Here is a 19,339-nt window from a genome sequence, read left to right on the forward strand (position 1 = left end):
CCATTTGTATGTGTGTGTTGGTGATATTTTTACTACGCGCGAACGCAAAGACTGACTTTCAATTCATTTGACAGTTTTGACAAGCGAGGCGCTTCGAACGCATTTTCCATGTGGCCTAACTACGTGACAGAACCGAGTTTTTGTTTTGCTTCGCATTTTTTCTCTCTATTGTAAATATTACGAACAGGTGCATTGAAACACATTGAAATGACTTTGATTCGGTTTATTTGAATTGGCTTTTCGAAACGTATTTTTTTCTTGTTTTATGGCTGTGTTTCGATCCAATGCAATTTTAAATCGTTTTGAACATTTTTTGGCAGTTTGGCTGTTCTTTTCTATGAATCAAGACGTTTTATTGAAATAAATTTATTTGATTGAAACAATGGCTAATAAATTCATTGAATAAATGGGTTTTCGAATGAATGTTGACGATTACTATCGGTATATTTGAAGTAAATTTGCCGTTTTGGAATAAATTAAATGATTTTTTCAAGAAAGGATTGATCTTTTATAAAGTAAAAATACGAAAAATCGTATTTTTTATGTGAAATAAACAAAAATGACAATTTTCCCAATGGAAAATGATCAAAAATGTATAATTTTCAAGAGAATTTGTTCAAAACTCTGACAATTCATGCGAAAAGTGTGTAATAAATGGAAAATATGAACAGAAACACCGTTACTTCTGGTTTCTTTAAAGAGTTTGCTTTGAAAAATGATGAAAAACGGTAAAATACTTCACTTTATTCCTATTTTGCAGGAAAAAAATTACTGAAATTCCTTTCTTGTTGCATAGAAACTGATTGAAATTGATATTTTTTAGAATATTTTGACCAATTTTTACATTCGCAGGTGAAAAAATGACATAAACTTACATTTTTAGAGGAGAAAAAGAGACGAATGTTCATATTTGTAGTAAAAAAATAAGAAAAAACACGGACGTGTTTCATAGAAAATTAAAAGTATTTATCGAAAATTGAACGAAAATTCTGGATTCCAAAGAATCAAAAAAATCCGTTCAACCTTCACCTAAATCAAAACCAATTCACAAAAATTGCGTTGCCAAAAGCTGTGTGCGCAGAGTGAATTTGCTGACATTTGCAAAATTATCTTTCCATAACCATCTCAATCGAACGGTGTTTTTGATACAAAGTACAAACTTTGTATTGAATTGCGATTCGATTGAATCGAAGTGTTTTGAATGTTTTGTTGACATTTTGACTGAGTGCACTGTCGCACCCATACACACATGCATCGTATGTCTCTCATCGCAGACAGCTGTGGTGTGTATAGGAAACTCTTTTACGTAATTTCATTGAATGAAATGGTTGGACATGGTGTTGAAAGTTGAAAAACTGCCAGTAAGTCTATGAGTGTATAGGCAATTCGGTTTTGTGAGTGGGACTGTGCAAATGCAAAACATTCAAACAAACAACGCCGACCGACGAAGTAAAAAAAAAAATGTGCTAATAGTCGGGAAAAATGGACTAGTTTTTTGCCTCTCTCCGTTGTGCCGTTTATAAAAAACCGTTGACACTGCAAAAGGAAATTGGTAATTGGTTACAAAATGTTGTAGTGGAAAAATGTGTGTTTGATCGTTGAATCGAGTTAAAGAGAGTGAAAAAAATTTATAGGCGGTGGTGCAGTTTGCATAATAACATCGATTGCAATCGTTTGGAACCATTCAGGAAGAAGTTTTTTTTAGGCATGTCACATTATTATTGGAAAAAAAACCTTCAAATTGTGATTAAAAGTAGCAATTTCATCGAGATATCCCGTATCACAGAGGACTCCGAGTATATATATCTCTTGTGTTGTCTATTTTTATTGTTCAAACAGATAGAGTACACTGACATATCGTAGGCTACGCTCTGTGTTGAATGGGTCGTCTCATACGGAGCGTAGCGCAACACCAATACAAACACAGTCAATTGCCTTGTATGTTGTTTGCAGTGTAGTTTTCGAGTACGCAAACACCAACACCAACGACATCTACACATACACGAGACACACACACACACAGAGAGAGAGTCGACAGTAGAAGAAAAAGAAGAAGAAAAAGTAGAAAGAAAAACCCAAACTGTACTGTATATGTTATGTGAGTTGAGGGAAAAAAAATAGTGAGCATAAACCCGTATGCGAGCGAATCGACTGAATTAGTGCGAAATATGGCGCTCGTCGAAAATATGAAATCGATGAGAAGTGGCTGTGTGTACAAGAGCACTTGAAATATAACTCAAACCCAACATAACAAATGCACCACAAACACAATACTCGCTGCTCGCGTCCACAGAAACAAACGAAAAATTGAAACGAACCGAATTTTGTTTTCTCATTGGATGGCCATTTTTCGACAAATATAAACAAGAGAAAAAAAATTAAATAAAAGAAAAATAAAGTGCATATAGTTTTGACTTGAAAATCGACTTCAATGGAGTGACAAAACGGAAGACCTAGACCAAAAAGTTTCGAGAGAAGTGAAAAAAAATAGCAAGTTGTATGTGAACTTTTCTTCCAGAGTGTATAACCAGTCAACGAAAAAAAAAATCGATGTCAGTGAATTAAAGCAAAAAAAAAAAAATCCACAGCAGCCCAACTAGATTTGCAGTGTTCAAAAAAAATCATTCATGCATCATCAGCCGAAATAAGGAGAAAAAAAAAATATTGAAAGAAAAAAAAATTGAAGCACGAAATTCCATCAAACATTGAGTGAGTGAGTGAAACAGAAAGAAAGCCAATTTTTGTTTCTTCTCTTCTTGTTGTTGATTAAATACATTCATAGAGAACCACAGAGAGCAGCTAAACAATGGATGAAAATAAGAAACGAAAACGTTGTATTTGAAAATAGAGAAGAAGAAGAAAAAAAAGAGCAGCAGCAGCAGCAGCAGCAGCAGCAGCAACAGTAATAGCAATAAGAAAACAACACGAAACAAAAAAAAAATCCGTACGTAGTGGGCTAAAGTAAAACTAATGTGGTTCTGGTTGGCTGACACACGGCTTCTTGTGTACCAAGTGTATTGTTAGTAAAGTGTGTGGAATTGTGTGTTGTTCGAGTCTTCTCTTCTGTTGTGTTTTTTTTTCTCCTTCGTCGCCCTGTTGTTGTGTAGTTGATTTTTTTTTTGGCTTTCTCATTTCGAGAGCGAATAATATAAACTAAGCTGATTCGTACTTCTTGCCATCTACATCGGTGTTGTTCATATTGTTGTTGTTGTTGTTGTGCTGTGTATTTTCGTCGGTGAGTACTTTAATTTAGGTTCCATAACAGAACCAAACATAAAAATCATCTGATGCTTGCTATTGCTCTGAATTGCCAACTGTGTGTGTACCGTTGCTTAGTTGTCGAGTTTTATTTTTCTGTTTCTCTGTTTCGTACGTTGTGATGGATTCTCATGGCCCCGAAATTGAAAAAAAAAATCCAGTCGAAACGAGAAAAAAAAATTACAAGACACTGACTGTGAGATTTATTTATGCTCAATGTTGCAGCATGGATTTAAGTTGCTGTGCGTTTTATCTGTCGCACTGCCCCATACTCTATCTATCTCCCAATCGCTGCGTGTGTATGTGATTGTGCGAAAATTAATTCCGATTCATTTCGAACAGCGAAAGGGAATTTAATGCTCATTGAAAGTGTAATAAGTTGTACGCGTGCTGTGCATTGATTGCACGTTTGCACTCCCCATTTAATTACATTAAAATACGCATCGAATATATGTGAACAACAAAGACGAACACACACCGGACAGCGTCACGCTTAACCGATAGAACGAGATGGGGAGTCCCGTACAGTTTGTTTTTTTTCGCTTTTCGCCCGTCAATTTATTATTCAGTCGGTCGATTGAGCGAGTGAACGTTGTCTTGCGACTCAAACAAAATCGACAAAATGCGATTTGTCTCTCTGTTGTTCATTTGCGCTTGTACTGGTGCACGCAAAAAAAAAGAGAACAGTCGCCGAGCAGGAAACACACGATTTAATCGATTGGCCAGAGGGTAGGGACAATTTTTACTTATTGACACGAAACGAGTACGAATCAATTAGACTTTACTTGACTTGAGCTTTTCACATCACCACCGATGTCGCCGTCTCTGCTGCTGCCGTTGTCATCGTACTGCCACTGTTGTTGACGCCGTCGTCGCCTCCGTCGTCGTCGTTGTCACTTTCGATGTTACTGCCGTGGTTGCCGTTGTTGTTGCTGGCCGTGCAAAAGACTCGACTTGTGTCTTTTTCTCATTTATTATTTACGGCCATGTTTCCATAAAGAACCGCCATAATTCGCCATGCAAAAAAAAAATCGACGAAAAAACGGCAACAACCAAAAATTAATTGAATTTTTCGCAATCACGAATTGAAGCAGGGAAGACTTTTTGTTTTGAATACAAAGTTTTTTTTTCTATATAAGCCAAAATTGTTCATTTTAACGTCAAAGTTGCGTTTAAAGTTGCGTGTAGCATGGAGAGTTTTTCAAGTTGTTTTGGCAGTGAAACGAAGCAGCGTACCTTCAGTGAAGAAACAAAAAATACACACAACACAAATTATTAATCATCGTGTAATCACAAAAGTATTGAACGTTAATTTTTGTTTCTTTTATGAAAAACGCCACCAGCAAAGGTAACGCAACAACAACAACAACAACAGTGATGAGAATCGTTCATTTGTTATTGAAGTGAAAAGCCGTTTATTATTTAATTTTAGTTTTATGGAATATTGATACGATGGAGATAAGAGGTTATCTTTTGTTTAGAAATACACCCATGAATAATATCAAGTTTAACATTGTTTGCTTCCCAATGATAGCAATCATTTTGGATGTTTTCAATGTTTCGTATTGGTGCGTGTTGAAGAATTTAAGTTAAGGCCTGGTAGGCCAAGATCAACTGATTTTCAATATGATTCAAAGGGTCGATTTTCAATATGATTCAAAGTTGAATCAAAGGCTCATAGAGAGTCTCTAATAGAGACTGCAATGGAATAGTCGACAAAACAATTCGAATAACCGAAAAACAATTGAAATTATTCGGCGTTTCAAATGTTCTACTTTTTGGACTGTTTCGAATCTTTTTTTTTGTTTGTTACAAAAACATTTATCATTTTTCTGTTTGTTAAATTACATTCAAATATTTTCGACTCTGTCTCTGTCTCTGTCGCAAATCCTCAATTCATAACAACGAAAAATTGCAATCGTGTCAATAAAGACAAATGGTGTTAATCTGATTCGTGTTCGACAACAACAACAACAAAAAAGGTCGTCGAATCAAATCTCTTTCACTCAAAATTTATGCAGTCATGCGTGCAAAAAGAAAGATTTTTTGTTCACTTCGTCGCTTTAAACACCAAAATCGGTTTTTCTCTCTTTGCAAATCTTTCTTATCTCCGCTAAAGAAAAAAACGTAAATCTTCAACTTCAAAGAGAGAACACTCTTTGTGTATGTAAAAAGTTTGCATTGAAAACAGAAAATAAAATCAAAAAAGAAACGAAACCGCAAAGCGAAAAAAAAATCAAAGAGGGCCAGAGGAGAAGGGAAGAAAAAAAATTATCGTCGACGATAAAAAAAAGTGTTCCGTTGAAAAATATGGATGTTATAAAACCGCATAAAACCTAAAAACTCAATTGCGTGAGGTTTGCGATCTTCGGAAAAAAAAAACAGAGAAAAAAGACACACAACTCGACTCAACATACAGTTAATGGTCAACGGAATCGATTGCAACTGAATCCATAAATATATTGTTTTCACCAATTACAACACTTATGCTGTAAGCCAACTGACACACTATGTTTTTGTGCGCCGCATCATATTCAATGGCTTTCTTCGAAGCCCTACGCATTACAGTTCCGTTTCGGTGTTTTTTTCACTCCAAACCAAATAAATCAATTTCCATGCGACAACTTTATCGGTCAACGACTTTGCCTCATTTTTAGGTGGTGTCTTTTTGTGGATATTCATTTGTGAGCTCATTCAAATTCTTTCATTTTCGAGCTCAGTCAAAAACGAAATGCTTCAGAATCGGGGCACATTCAAGTCTGAGCTCATTCAGAATCGGAGTTCATCAAAAGTTGTAACTTAAATAACATGATTGTTAGAACATACATGTTCTATGTATACATAGAAAAAGACGAACTACTTATCGACAGCGATAGAGTTTCAAACAACAAAAGTCTTCAAAAACTGATGACTTTATGAAACTTCTCACCGATTCGGTTGAAATAGTCAAGCGTTTTGACTCAAAGCACAGGAGAATAGTTTTTAAAACTAAATATTAGCAGCGGTTTTCTATAGAAGATAGCTTCATTAGCGCAAAACACCATTTGAATTGTGCAATTTCTTAGCAACAAAAATTTCCTAAATCCATTGATTCAGAACAGAACGGGTGATTTTTATTACCATTCAGGCCATTGTTTATCCATTCAATAAGCTAAAGGTGTGATAAATATGTGTGTTCAATGTGGCTTTGATTGAGTGTGAATAAGAATGGTTTGGTGTTTGGAGTCATTTGGGCCTTTTGTTTCATAGCAGTGAAACACGAGCGTTAAATGGTAAAAGAGCGATAAATGGTCGAAGAGAAGAAAAAAAAACATGTGTTATTGATCAATATAATTCAATCAATGGGAATAAAAGCGAGAAAAGGGCAATAACTCACATACACTCTCACCCAATCACAATTGCAATTGTGAATTGCAAAGAGAAAATGGCCATTAAAATCAAATCTGTTCAAAATTATATGAAACTAATGGAAATGTTATTGCAAATCAAATCGATTTCCATTCTCTTAGAAAACAAAAATCTATTTCGGTGCCTAGAAAATTGCTCATTGGCAATAAATGCACACTGGCTAATTGCAAGTCAATATTTTTTTTGTTGTTGTTGCTGTCGTTACTGCTAATTGCCTCATTGGCAATTTTTCAAAGTCAGAGCAATAGTGGCTATTGTTTGTTTATATATAAAACATGTTTTTTGTGTTTATTTAGTCTTGGTGGCGTGTCGATAAGATAACAGGTTCAGTCTCTCTTTTTTTTTATCTCGCTGTCACATTTGATTCAAAATTTCGTGTTGAATTCATTATCAGCGTCAATAGTTGGATTGTTTGTTTATAATTAAATCGATGTTGTTGTTGTTTCTTTCAGCCGGGTGAGGCAGCAGGGCCGCTGGCGCAGAGTTTGAATCACAGGCGTATAGTGTAAACGTAATAAAAGCTGATATCAAAACGAGGAATAGAAATAGAAGACGAGAATATCAACAAAGTGGAGTAAATCAGAAAGCAACGAGGAGTAAATCGGGAGAACCCTGGGAGAAAATCTGGGAGTAAAAGAGAAAGAAAATCGAAAGCAAGTGAAGAATCGAAGCAGAAGAAGAGAACGAAATAGAAAGAAAAGGAGAGACAGAGACGGAACAAGAGAGAGTTATCAAAAGAGAGCCAGCCAGACCGAACGAGAGAATCGAATTCAAGTGACGTGATATTGGCGTAAGGTGCGTGACGACGAAATGTCGCACGGTGCTGGTGCCGCTGGTACAACGACCGAATTTCGTGAATATCAGTGGGCTTATAGCGTAATGGATTCATCGCGTGTATCCACCTGTCTGATTTCGATGCTACTCATTGTCTACGGCAGTTTTCGGAGCCTGAACATGGAGCAGGAGCAACGTGAACGGGAAAAGAAACGACAAAATGACAGCATGAACAATTTATTAACCGGTGAACCAGTGCAACAAGAACAAAGTAATTACCAACCTTTTGCTAATTTAATTTTTTTTTTCTCTTGAATTCATTCACTACGGGTTGGGACTGATCAAATATAATCCCACCCGTATATGTTTTAATCACATATTTTCAAGATTCTCGTATGTTTTTTTCTGCAGATAAATTCGCCACATTAGACACGATGCATGCTCTATGTCTTCCACTTGGTGCGTCTGTATCGCTGCTGGTGATGTTTTTCTTCTTCGATTCGATGCAGATGCTATTTGCTGTGTGCACTGCAATTATAGCAACAGTAGCATTAGCATTTTTACTACTTCCCATGTGTCAGTACATCATACGGCCTTGCTCCGATGGCAATCGAATATCATTTGGATTTTGTGGCCGATTCACAGCTGCCGAACTCTTTAGTTTTTCATTGGCTGTATCGATAGTGTGCATTTGGGTGCTCACCGGACATTGGCTCCTTATGGACGGTATGTGATATCAATTGCATTGATAATCCAACGTTTTTTCCTAATCCCGGATTGAAATCGATCATATTTGATCTCATCACAATCTTTCATCATTTAATTCATTAATTCAGATTTTTTCTCTCTTTCCCTCTCTCTCTAATCGTCTTTAGCCATGGGAATGGGCTTATGTGTTGCATTCATTGCATTCGTTCGTTTACCAAGTCTCAAAGTGTCCACACTACTTCTAACCGGATTGCTGTTGTATGACGTATTTTGGGTGTTCTTCTCATCGTATATATTCAGCACAAATGTGATGGTGAAGGTGGCCACACGGCCCGCCGAAAATCCAGTCGGTTTAGTGGCACGTAAGCTTAATTTAGGCGCTTATGTCAAGGATACACCGAAATTGAATTTACCTGGAAAACTGGTGTTTCCAAGCATACACAACAGTGGACACTTTTCGATGCTGGGCTTGGGTGATATTGTAATGCCTGGTTTGCTATTGTGCTTCGTACTGCGATATGATGCATACAAAAAATCACAAGGCACATTGGCCGATGCTGGTGTACCGGTGCCGAAGGGAGTTGGCTCCAAGCTGACCTATTTTCATTGTTCACTATTAGGGTGAGTTGGATTATATGACGTGGTTGGTGTAGAAACTGAGCGGTTTTTTTTTAAATAAAACATCAAACGAGCTGAATGCATGCAATCAAACGATTCTTTTTAAAAGTTTTGAATGTAGGACGCAACTCGCCACTGAAAACTGTAGACTCTACGTATTAAAATCGTAGTGTTAGTCTACTCAGTTGCGGTGTTCTTTTCTTAGCTCGATTTTTTTTCTCTCTTTCTCTCTCTCTCTCTCTCTCTTTGGCTCATTATCCGCTTTCGTCTCTAATTAGAGAATTTTGTAATTTTCTCACATTTTTTCATACTTTTTTCAATCTAAAACTCTCGATAGTACCAAAATTATACACAATTTCAATACAATAAAACCAATTCCACTCAAAATCGTTTGAAAAAAATAAAAAAACTTAAAAAAATATTAATTCCGATTTGAAATAATAGAAACTAAACTAATCGAATTCTTTTCCACTTTTCCACAGATATTTTCTTGGCTTGCTAACGGCCACTGTTAGTTCGGAAGTATTTAAAGCCGCTCAACCAGCATTATTGTATTTGGTGCCGTTCACACTATTACCTTTGTTAACAATGGCTTATTTGAAGGTGAGCATTAATGTCTGAAATGCAAAGTTTCTTTTACCCATCTTCTATGGAGCGTTCAATTCTCGAACAATTTTATTTTTTAAAGAATAAAAAAAAATGATCATAAAAAAAAAGTTCGATTCATTGAAGGCACAGTAGAAAATGGGCTGAAACAATTTATTTGCAATACTTTTTCCTCTTTTAAAAATCAACTCACTCGAATCCGACATATTTTTTTTTTCCTTTCCAGGGGGATTTACGGCGAATGTGGAGCGAACCATTTATCATTCAACATGCGTCGAAACAGTTAGAAGTCTGAATATTTTTTAAGAGGATAAAATTGTTTAGCAAATGAGCCGATGGAGTGAAGTGGAAGTGATTTATTAAACAAAAACAAACAAAAAAAACAATTGAGTAAACGCGAGAGGAGAGAACATAATTGTATATTATAGCTCCAAAATGCACGTCTCTAGGCTAAAACGTAATCTTAAATTATATGTTATATGGTCACAATCATCAGCAATACACCCAAGCACACAAGGTCACAAGGTCACAAACTCACCAACCACACTCACACTCACACACACACACCACACAATCAAACGTCGACGAAAGAACAACACTTAATTCACAAATGTCATCAGCAAATTAACATACATTCAGCATAAAATGTATCCAATCAGACATTCATTGCGTCGTACATTTCATGTAATCAATTTCACGCGAGCGCGCAGTTCAATTTTCGCCTAATGTACGGATTCCATTCGCGATTTTTTTTTCGTTTCTTATCAAGAAACTCCATGACATTTTTAACCACATCGCATATAGAACATAGTTTGTTTTATTGTTGCTGATGTGATCCAACATCGCTTCTTTTAACACAAACGCATTTTATTCTGCGCAAACTAGAGATTATCAATTGAATACTGGAGTTTTGACAAACTCTGTAGCATGTTTTTCATTTCGTTGTCTTCGGAAAATCGATACAAAATCAAATGGGCCGATGTGCAATTGACAATTTTCCTTACCATTGGAAATCAATGTTCTTTGCTAATGGAAATAAAGTTTCCTTGCTAAAGAAACATCATTGAGGTAACGAGAGACCATATGAAAAAAAATCAAAAGTATCTCTTTCCAGCCTGGCCCAGATGACTTGGCGGAAAGTCGAGGAATATCTAACGCGCGACCCATTTAAAGTTTTCACATTTTAATCATGAAATTATCCGGTTTTTGTTAAGGAAAACGCTACACAAGTGCAATTTTTTGACCGAAAAAGATGGAAAAAAGCGAGCAATTGGAAGGGCAATTGAAGTGTTGAATGACTGATGTCAATGGTTGACTGCAATTAATCGTGATTGTCAAAAGAAGGAACAACAAAAATCTTTTGGAACGAAGAATTTTCGGAACAAAGAACTTTTAGAACGGAGAAATTTCAAACACAGTGCAACAAATTGTAATTTGTACATTTCCAAACGAAAACAGTGTTGAAAATTGAAAAATGTGAATAATTTTGGAAAAATTGTATCAATTTCAAGAAAAATGCCAAAAAAGAACAAATTTGTAAAATTTCCTCGAAAATTCAAGATTAACAACAATTAAAAATGCTCCATGCTTGAAAAAATGTAACAAAATTCGAAGCAAGAAAAGGAAAATGTGAAAATCGTTTGAAATGTTGAACATTTGTGAAAATCTGTGAATATTCTGAAATTGAATGGAAATTTGAAAATTTGAAAGAAAAATGTAAAATTTTTGCAAATGTTTCATGAATTTGAAAAAGATGGGAATGTCCACAAATGCATTGAGCCACTCTCCACTAGAATAATGCGAGAGATTCGCGAGTATATATATCAAAAAAATTCATTTTTTTGAAATGAATAAAATTGAAATAATTTGGAAAATTGACACTAGATCCAAAAGAAATTCAAAAGCCAGTGACGATCAAATTCGATTCTTTCTTTCTCATTCGACACTTCTTTCCCTCGAACGCCGGAAATCGCTGTTCAGCTAAAAAGTCCAGCTATTTCGTGTGACAAAAAATCGAAATGACAATGCCGCGCGGCAGATTATGAAACTGAAACGTTTTAGCACTCAAGCAGAAGAAATAGTAAAAAAAAACAAGCCGAAAACGCCGAACAATATTTTTCATTCTTCACAGTAAAAGAACGAACAAACTTAAATGATAAAGAAAAAAAAAACAACTAATTAGCTTAATGTGTATTAAATTAAACGTTTTATAGTGATAATGCTAATATATATTTTTACTGGATCACACGCTCGCTATCCATCTGCTAACCCGTTTCTTTAATCATTTTCCATAGTTTCCTTGATATTTTATTTTGTTTTGATTTTGAAAAGAAAAAAATGAATCCTATTTAGTGTTTTTTTTTATATATTTCTCGTGTGGAAAAAAAATATTTATATATCTGTTGACCATGTTTTTTTTGTTCCTCGTCCAATTTATTTCCTCTTTTTTTTTTCCAAGAAAGCTGTTCTTTTTGGTCCTTTCTAATTTAGTACACACACATCCTCTCTCTATTTAACGAACGATAATTTTTAAGAACAAATTGAAACCAGACAAAAATCAGATTTAATTTCATTTATTTAGTTGAAAAGAGAGAAGAATTATGGCATGAAATCACAATTTGCATATTCAACAGTTGAAAGATTGGGCATTCTGGTTGGAATTAAATTAATTCGATGGATTGAAATCATAATGACGATAGATATTGAGATTCGAAACAATTTTTTAAAGATCCTTGAACATTGTACGAATGTTGCTTCAAATTGATTTGAATTCAATGAGAGGAAAATTGAATACTTTTTCTGCGATAGCTAATCCAATTCCATAGAAAAATTAACGAAAAATGCACTATCACAACTCAATATTTCATCGCATTCAGATCAATCGAAAGCCATTCCTTTGTTGTTGTTTTTTTTTTCAATCGTTAAATCCAACTCAATTATTTGTATTCATTTTTAGAGAAAGAAAAACACACACAAATTCATCAAATTTTTATGAAGTCAATAAGACCGATCGATGACTGCTTGAATGTACTTTTATTATGAAAATTCGAATATTTGAACAAAAAAGAGAACGAATATTTTCTAGGTTAAATTTACTTCAATTATTTTCTAAAGAAAAAAAAAACGGAACCGACAAAAAAAGCATTAAATTTTAAATTTATGCAATAAATGTATTGACAAAGAATGACAAATTGTGAGAAAAATTAAAACAACAAGCAAATAAAGCGACAATGGAAGAAAAATATAACAATAATGGTTGAGCGTTTAAAATTTCGAAGATTTTTTTTTAGGGGTGTTTTTTTATATCAATTCCATTGACCACGGGTGAGGTATTTTTTTTTTTTTACTTTTTTGAAGAAAATTATCTGAAATTGTTTTTATGCAAAAAATTGTTTTAAATCTGACTGCTAACGATTGATAATTGCATCCATCCATACATCGATGCATGTCCGTGTGCAAAAATAGTGACTAACAGTCACTTAATTGTATGTAGCTGCATACAACTAAAACTGGCTAAGTTAATTGAATTCAAAAATGCTGTATAGAAACAATCACTTTTAGGTACTCTTTCAGCCAGTCGTCGAATTTCGGACATTTTGGCTTCTAGATGTCTATAACTGAAGTTGACTACAGTCGAATATTTTGTTCGAGATAGTCAATTTTAGTCAGTAATAGTCAGCCAAAAAATCCAAAATCAAGCGGCTGGCTTCTCAGACACAAATTTTCCACATGGGATGCTTAAAAACGTAATCTCAGCTTATCTTCATTCTGTGTGCAGTGCACATTGTGCACCAGTATGATTCCATCTGGTTTGCCAAAAATTCTTATATTCTTATTAGCCCTTGTGGCACGTGCCCGTTTTCATGGAAAAACTTGAATCATCTTTTGAATATTCACCTTTGCTTCTAGAGAAGGATGTACTTTATAGTGCTATTGGTCAAAAAGAGAAGCTCCTAGAGCATTACTGCAATGAAAATAATAAATATTTTCAAAATGATTTTTGTCCATTTAATAATTTGCAAGAATTAATGCTCCATGCTGATTTATGATCCATCAGTAGAGTGATGTATTTATTAGCGAGATGATGAACATGAAAAAACAAATCCTCCTTTCAAGGATGACCAAAGGCCATAAAGATACATACATAAACTGATTCTGTCTTATTAGTGTCTATACATTGTAAGTAGATTGTTTAATACAACTTAATTCAACAACATTATCATTATTCACTCTAATATAGTTCGTTTATATTTTCCATCTAGAATCAAAAAATTGTGATAATGAGTGTCGGTTAAAATGGGCATGGGGTTGTATGGGAATCTAAGATGATCATAAGGATCTTCCCTCTCGGAGATCTCTTCATAAATGTGATCTTCGTGGGATGTGGACGCTGTTGTTATTTCAGGAGGCATTTCAGCCATTTCTATTCCGTTTTCTCCGTTTGGTGTGTGTACTATTCTGGGTGCAGCATATTCATTTGACGTAGCCTTTCTACAGCATTGTCTCCAAAAAACGAAAACTATGGTCGCAGTCAATATAATCAACACGATTGGAACGATAATCGTGATGAGAATTTTGATGTTCGTATTAGTCATACTAATCGGCACGATAGTACTTTGATTTGTAAGACTACAATTTATTCCATGTTTTTGTCGCCACGGATCATCATCACCATATTCCAAACTGGGCCATTTAAGTTTCAATTGTAGCAATAGTACTCTCAGATATTCACACGAAAAGCGATTCAGTGAAATTGATAATTTGGTGAGGCTTGAAGTACGAGCATTAATCAAGGTGTCCAATTCAGTCAAATCGTTGCCATGCAAATAAAGTGCTGTCATTCTGGGTAGCGATGTAAAGTTTGCACGCTTTAAATTGTTGTTAGATATATTCAGATGTGTCAGGCGGCGTTGCTGTTGAAGTATACTAAAGTCGAAGTTTGATAAGCCCATCTCACTCAAATCCAATTCCTGCAAATTTGTCACCGTCTTAAATGTGCTTGAATCAACTTCTCCCAATAAATTTCCATGTAGGTCGAGCCGATGAAGGGACATATCCAAGTATTTAATTACATCTGAAGCATTCGTAATATTACAGTTGGCAACATGGAAACCGAATAAATTTTGCAAAGTTGACGATAGCATAGAGAAGTTGATGCTTTGTAAATTGTTGTCCGAAATGTAAAGATATTGAAGATTTTTTATTGGTTCAAATGGATTCGATTGGATAAATGATAAATTGGTGTTTTTCAAAAATAGAATATTCAATGAAGTCATCTTTTCAAAGGTTTTCCTATTTATTTCACCCACATTATTTCCGGATAATCTCAGGTCTACAATTGATGGTCCCAATAGATTCATCATATCAGAAGCATTGTTGATTTGGCAAAATTCAGCGGAAAAGATGTTCAACGATGTCAACGTCGGTGATAGCAAGGCAAAATTAACATTTTGTAGGTTGGTGTTGTGGTCAATTTCAAGTTCTGTCAATTTCTTAAGTGGTTCAAATGGGTTTTGATTCTCGACGAACGGAAGACTTACATTATTCAAATATAAATTTTGTAAATTGGTCAATTTTGCAAACGAAGAGGTATTTATCGGTCCTATGTAACTGTGTGATAGAGACAGAATCTGAACTGATGGTTTTAAATACTGGATTATCTCTAACGTATTTTCCAATTGATTTTCGTTGATGCGAACATGTTGTATGTTGTCAATTGCCTGCAAATATGACATATTTCTCATCACTTTTAGGCCATTGTTCCGGATTTCGAGCGTGTCCAACAGGTTCATACGTTTCAATATGCTCAAATCCAATTCAAATAGCTCTGCATTTTGTATACCAAAATAAGTTAAATTGACGAATCGATGGAATAAATTGGAGTCCATCTTTTCCATAATGGGACCGTATATACTTAATTCGGTGAGCTCTTCAGTCAAACAATTTATGATTTCGGCAGGATTTTCAAAGTTTTCGCGTCTAATCTCAATTTTCTGGAATTGTTTAACACTTTGTTCATTGCAATGTAATTCGATTGTTCCATCCGATGCGTGTAAGTAGCCTTCGTCTCGACTCCTTGAAACGACACGAATTTGATGATCGCTGCACTCTTCGTTTAAATCGATGATATTCATCCAGGAAAAATATACCGAAACTCCACGCTTCACCAACGATAGAATATCACAATCGAACTTTGAAATTGGATTGGCCTCCAGTCGTAGTGTTTCCAAGGCGCGATTACCATCAAACATATTGAAATCAATAGATACAATTGAATTGTGGCTCAAGTCTAAAAATCGCAATTTTATGAGATCTTGGAAGACCGCCCCATCCAATGATGATATGTTATTGTGTGACATATGGACGCGTTCGCATTTTACGGATAAAAAATTCGTCACACTTGTTAAACTGTTGTAGGAAAAGTCTATTTCAGATAGATTCGACATTTTCAAATGAAATTCAAACGGATAATGCAACAATTGATTGTGGGTTGCATTCAATTTCACCAAATGTTTATGTTGTAGTATGAAATAATCGATGCCCGAATATGAAATGTCCAACGAATCTAGATTTGGATAGTCTTGAATCAATTCATTTATTTCGTCTATCAAATATCCACCAACTTTCAAATGTTTCACTTTTAATTTGTCCGTTATATTTGTGATCGAAAATGATGCGGAACAATAGACGGGCAGGGCTGGTTTGAAACTCGCCGAGTACAATGCAATCGATTCCATTTGTTTATCCGAATAACCACATTTGAAGTCATTTGATCCACAGAGTATTATGAAAAACACAAGCAAAAATATTGAATACTTAATTTTTGAGACTTAATTTTGCCTTTAAGGAATGGAACGTATTGGTACGGTAATAGGACTTGGGATATAAAATATTTTTTTCCATTATTTGAACCTCTTATACTTTTCAACTTCCTGTTTTGAACAAAATTCTACATACGAGTGACCCACTCGGAGTGGGTGGAATGCGTTTGCAGATGTACATTCATTCATTTATTTTCCATATTTATTTTTTGAATTGAGTGTTTTCTCAAAAAAAGGCTTAATCAACAGATTCGATAAGATTCAACATAAGATTTGTTTTCGAAAAAAATTCAACTGCATGCCATTTTTGCAAGTGATTTTTGATACACACTTACTTATCTGTTCCACATAGACTTCCGTTCAAGCCCTGGGAACCGACAAAATGTTGTATTTTTTTTAAATTCTGAACCTCGTTAGCATATACTGTATACTATAGAACAGGAATGAACTCCCACGAATTCGATTAAAACCGACAAAAATTATCAACACTTTTGACTCCTGTACGTTTGAACGAATCAATGTTTTTTCCAAAGAAATTTTAAATGTGAATAATAATTCGATGAAGCTAAAATTACACAGAAAATTTGATATAACGCTAGAGTTGCGTGGGCTGATTTCCCGCTTACTCAGAATTCTGACGGAATTCGGTTTGAAAGAATTGTTCCGAAATGATTACCATTAATCCCAGTTCAAATTATTTATAAGACGCAAAATAATGCATGTTTTTTTCACGATTTCTATTTTTAAAAAGAAAAGTAGTGCTGTGGTGAAAGTGTTTTCTTTTGATTCGGTCCGCGACAAAAGAGACTATGTTTACATGCGTATGTATGGTTGTTGCGATTTTCAACGGTTTTTTCGTGGAACTGATAAGAGATAACGAATTGGTGCCTCTAGCACAGATGTACTCGATGTCTTCTATATCAGTTTATTCACAATTTGATTTAGATAAATTGCTTTCAGTTCAATTTGAAGCCATTCTTCTGTTTTTTGTGGTTGAAAATACGATTTCCAAGCAACAGTGCACTATCACAGACAATGGTTAAAAAAGATTTTTAATTTGTGAAATGCTAAAGAGAGATTGAAGTTTATTTGAAAATATACCTTTGAATTACTTACCAAGATCTCAATAGACTTTCAAGAGATTAACGTCCCAAATTCGTAGGGAGATTTGAGACAGTTTTGCTGCAGAATCAATTTGTTGAAACCTTGTATGAAGGAAATATTGAACAAAAATACATCTTGCTTCCGTCTTACATTTTTTTTTAGTTTTTATTTTGCTCGATTTTGCATGTTTTACATAAATGAATAATTCAAGTAGTGGGTGGATTTTAGAATGTAAATTGGAGAACAGTCCGAAGACTGTGATAAAGAAAAATCTTAAAACAAATTCTTATTTCTTAAGCATATTTTAAGCAGCGTACTGCGATCAGATCGATAAAAATATCTTAAATATTTTATCTCATTTTAAAATAATTTTGGTTATTAATGGAATAAGAAAAAATTTTGTTTAGATTTTTTCGATTTTACTTCTAGTGGAGGTGAGTATTTCTATACGATTTCCAAAAATTATGCGGGCGAATGATATTGTGCGATTCTTTGCGTTTGATTTCAATCAGGTCGGTTGATGTTTCTGCTTTCGCCCATTTTTTAGCCAAATAAACATCTTCGTCGACGTAAATTGTCACTTTGCGCGCTCCCAACAGCTTCTTGCGTGCATTGTTCAAGGCAGAAATGTCGAGAACTTCTCCCACGAATTCGCGAATTTCTACGTATTTCAAATTGACTGAACCACGAATGAACGGTAAGAGTTTGTCGAAATACGCCCAGCCGATGAACAGTCGCTCCATATTCAAATGGCCAGCGGAAGCAGTTGTGTTGGCGCCATCGATATAATAGATGCCAATTTCTCTTATGTTGACCAGAGGTGGCAATGTCATAATTTCAACGCGGGGTAAAAATAGTGCAACTAGCCCTTGCAGTGCTAGCAATCGATCAGGTGATGGCACTTTGCATAATTCCAAATGCAATCTTCTATAGAAATCTCGTCGATGAAGATCGGTCAAAAGACCAAGGATATCAACCTCGGAACTAATATTGAACCAATGAATGGCCAAATCATCCAATTTAACGTTGGAATTGAGAATCGAGTCACGGTTATCCCAAAGAAATTCCCCATCAATTTGAAGGCTTTTTACACTTGGGCTGTTCTCCAGAAAATTCGTCAATTGGACGTTACCAAACGTGATATCCCCATCCAATGACAAGTGTTGAAGTGTCGGGTGCTTTTGAATTGGCCAAGTTAACGGAGAATTGAACTCAAATTCGAGTCGTTTCAAGTTTATGCAAGATCCGATGAGTGCTCCAAGAATACTTTCATCAAGATTGTAACACCGTATTTTCAGGTCTTCCACTTTGCTCAATAAATTCATCGAATTCATTTTCAATTGACGTAAATCAACGTCGATAAATCTAACTAGCTTGATTGACTCGAAATTTGATCCAACGGATGAAGGTATTGAGGAGAATTGAATTTTCTGCGCAAATTCGATGAACCCATCGACACGGTAGGATCCGATTGTAGCAACATTTTCTCTCCAATCAAAAAGAACAGCCTCGTATTTCCATTGGAAATACTTACCGGCGACTCGTTGGAATGCCTTGCACGTTTGGCCAAACGAATGCACGTCTTTCAGCGACAAACAGTCAAACACTTCGTCCCAGCAATCGATGTCCAATTTGAAAACCTCTGGTTGTGGTGCGCCATTTGGTGCGATTGCGCCGGCCACAGCCACTTGATTTTGGTTTGGTTCGACGACTTCCATTTGGTTTTCATCATTGGCGTTTTGTTGGCTCATTGTTTTGATTTGATTTCAATCGCAATGTGAGTGTTCGAGTGTGGAATGAAACGCGATGTTCTGCCTGGTTCTAGAAAAAAAAGATCAAAAAGAGTAACTAAAGATCCTCTTCATGAACATGCAATTGACTGACATAAATTGTCCAATTTCCATTGGTAGAAATTGTCTAAATGCTTTCATCACATTTCGTAAAATATTTTTGTACTAAATTATTGCAAATTCCGCGGAAAAGCTCGTTTTTCAGACGAGTACGATCTTCTACTGTTTTTACAAATACCGAAAAAAAATCAT

General features: G+C 35.1%; 2 protein-coding genes across 5 annotated transcripts; one reads left to right on the forward strand and one right to left on the reverse strand.

The window, feature by feature from the left end:
• Positions 1–1,342: 1,342 nt before the first annotated feature.
• Positions 1,343–12,625, forward strand: LOC129570617 (signal peptide peptidase-like 3). Of its 4 annotated transcripts, none has more exons than XM_055450300.1 (6): positions 1,343–3,235; positions 7,119–7,711; positions 7,828–8,166; positions 8,316–8,769; positions 9,249–9,369; positions 9,599–12,625. In XM_055450300.1, exons 2-6 carry the CDS (start codon positions 7,477–7,479, stop codon positions 9,665–9,667), a joined length of 1,218 nt encoding a protein of 405 aa, XP_055306275.1. In that variant the 5' UTR covers positions 1,343–3,235; positions 7,119–7,476; the 3' UTR covers positions 9,668–12,625. The 4 variants fall into 4 exon arrangements, with proteins under 4 accessions (XP_055306275.1, XP_055306277.1, XP_055306278.1 ...); XM_055450302.1 differs by having other exon boundaries at positions 1,343–2,709; XM_055450303.1 differs by having other exon boundaries at positions 1,350–3,235; positions 7,852–8,166.
• A 619-nt stretch (positions 12,626–13,244) lies between these two features.
• Positions 13,245–16,247, reverse strand: LOC129570567 (protein artichoke-like). Its single transcript, XM_055450229.1, has one exon. The coding sequence runs from the start codon at positions 16,107–16,109 to the stop codon at positions 13,599–13,601; it is 2,511 nt and encodes an 836-aa protein (XP_055306204.1). The 5' UTR covers positions 16,110–16,247; the 3' UTR covers positions 13,245–13,598.
• Between the last annotated feature and the right edge of the window lie 3,092 nt (positions 16,248–19,339).

This window comes from Sitodiplosis mosellana, unplaced genomic scaffold (genome assembly GCF_009176505.1).
Source record: "Sitodiplosis mosellana isolate CC-2019 unplaced genomic scaffold, AAFC_SMos_1.0 Smas_scaffold_61, whole genome shotgun sequence".
In the NCBI taxonomy this organism is placed as follows: domain Eukaryota; kingdom Metazoa; phylum Arthropoda; class Insecta; order Diptera; family Cecidomyiidae; genus Sitodiplosis; species Sitodiplosis mosellana.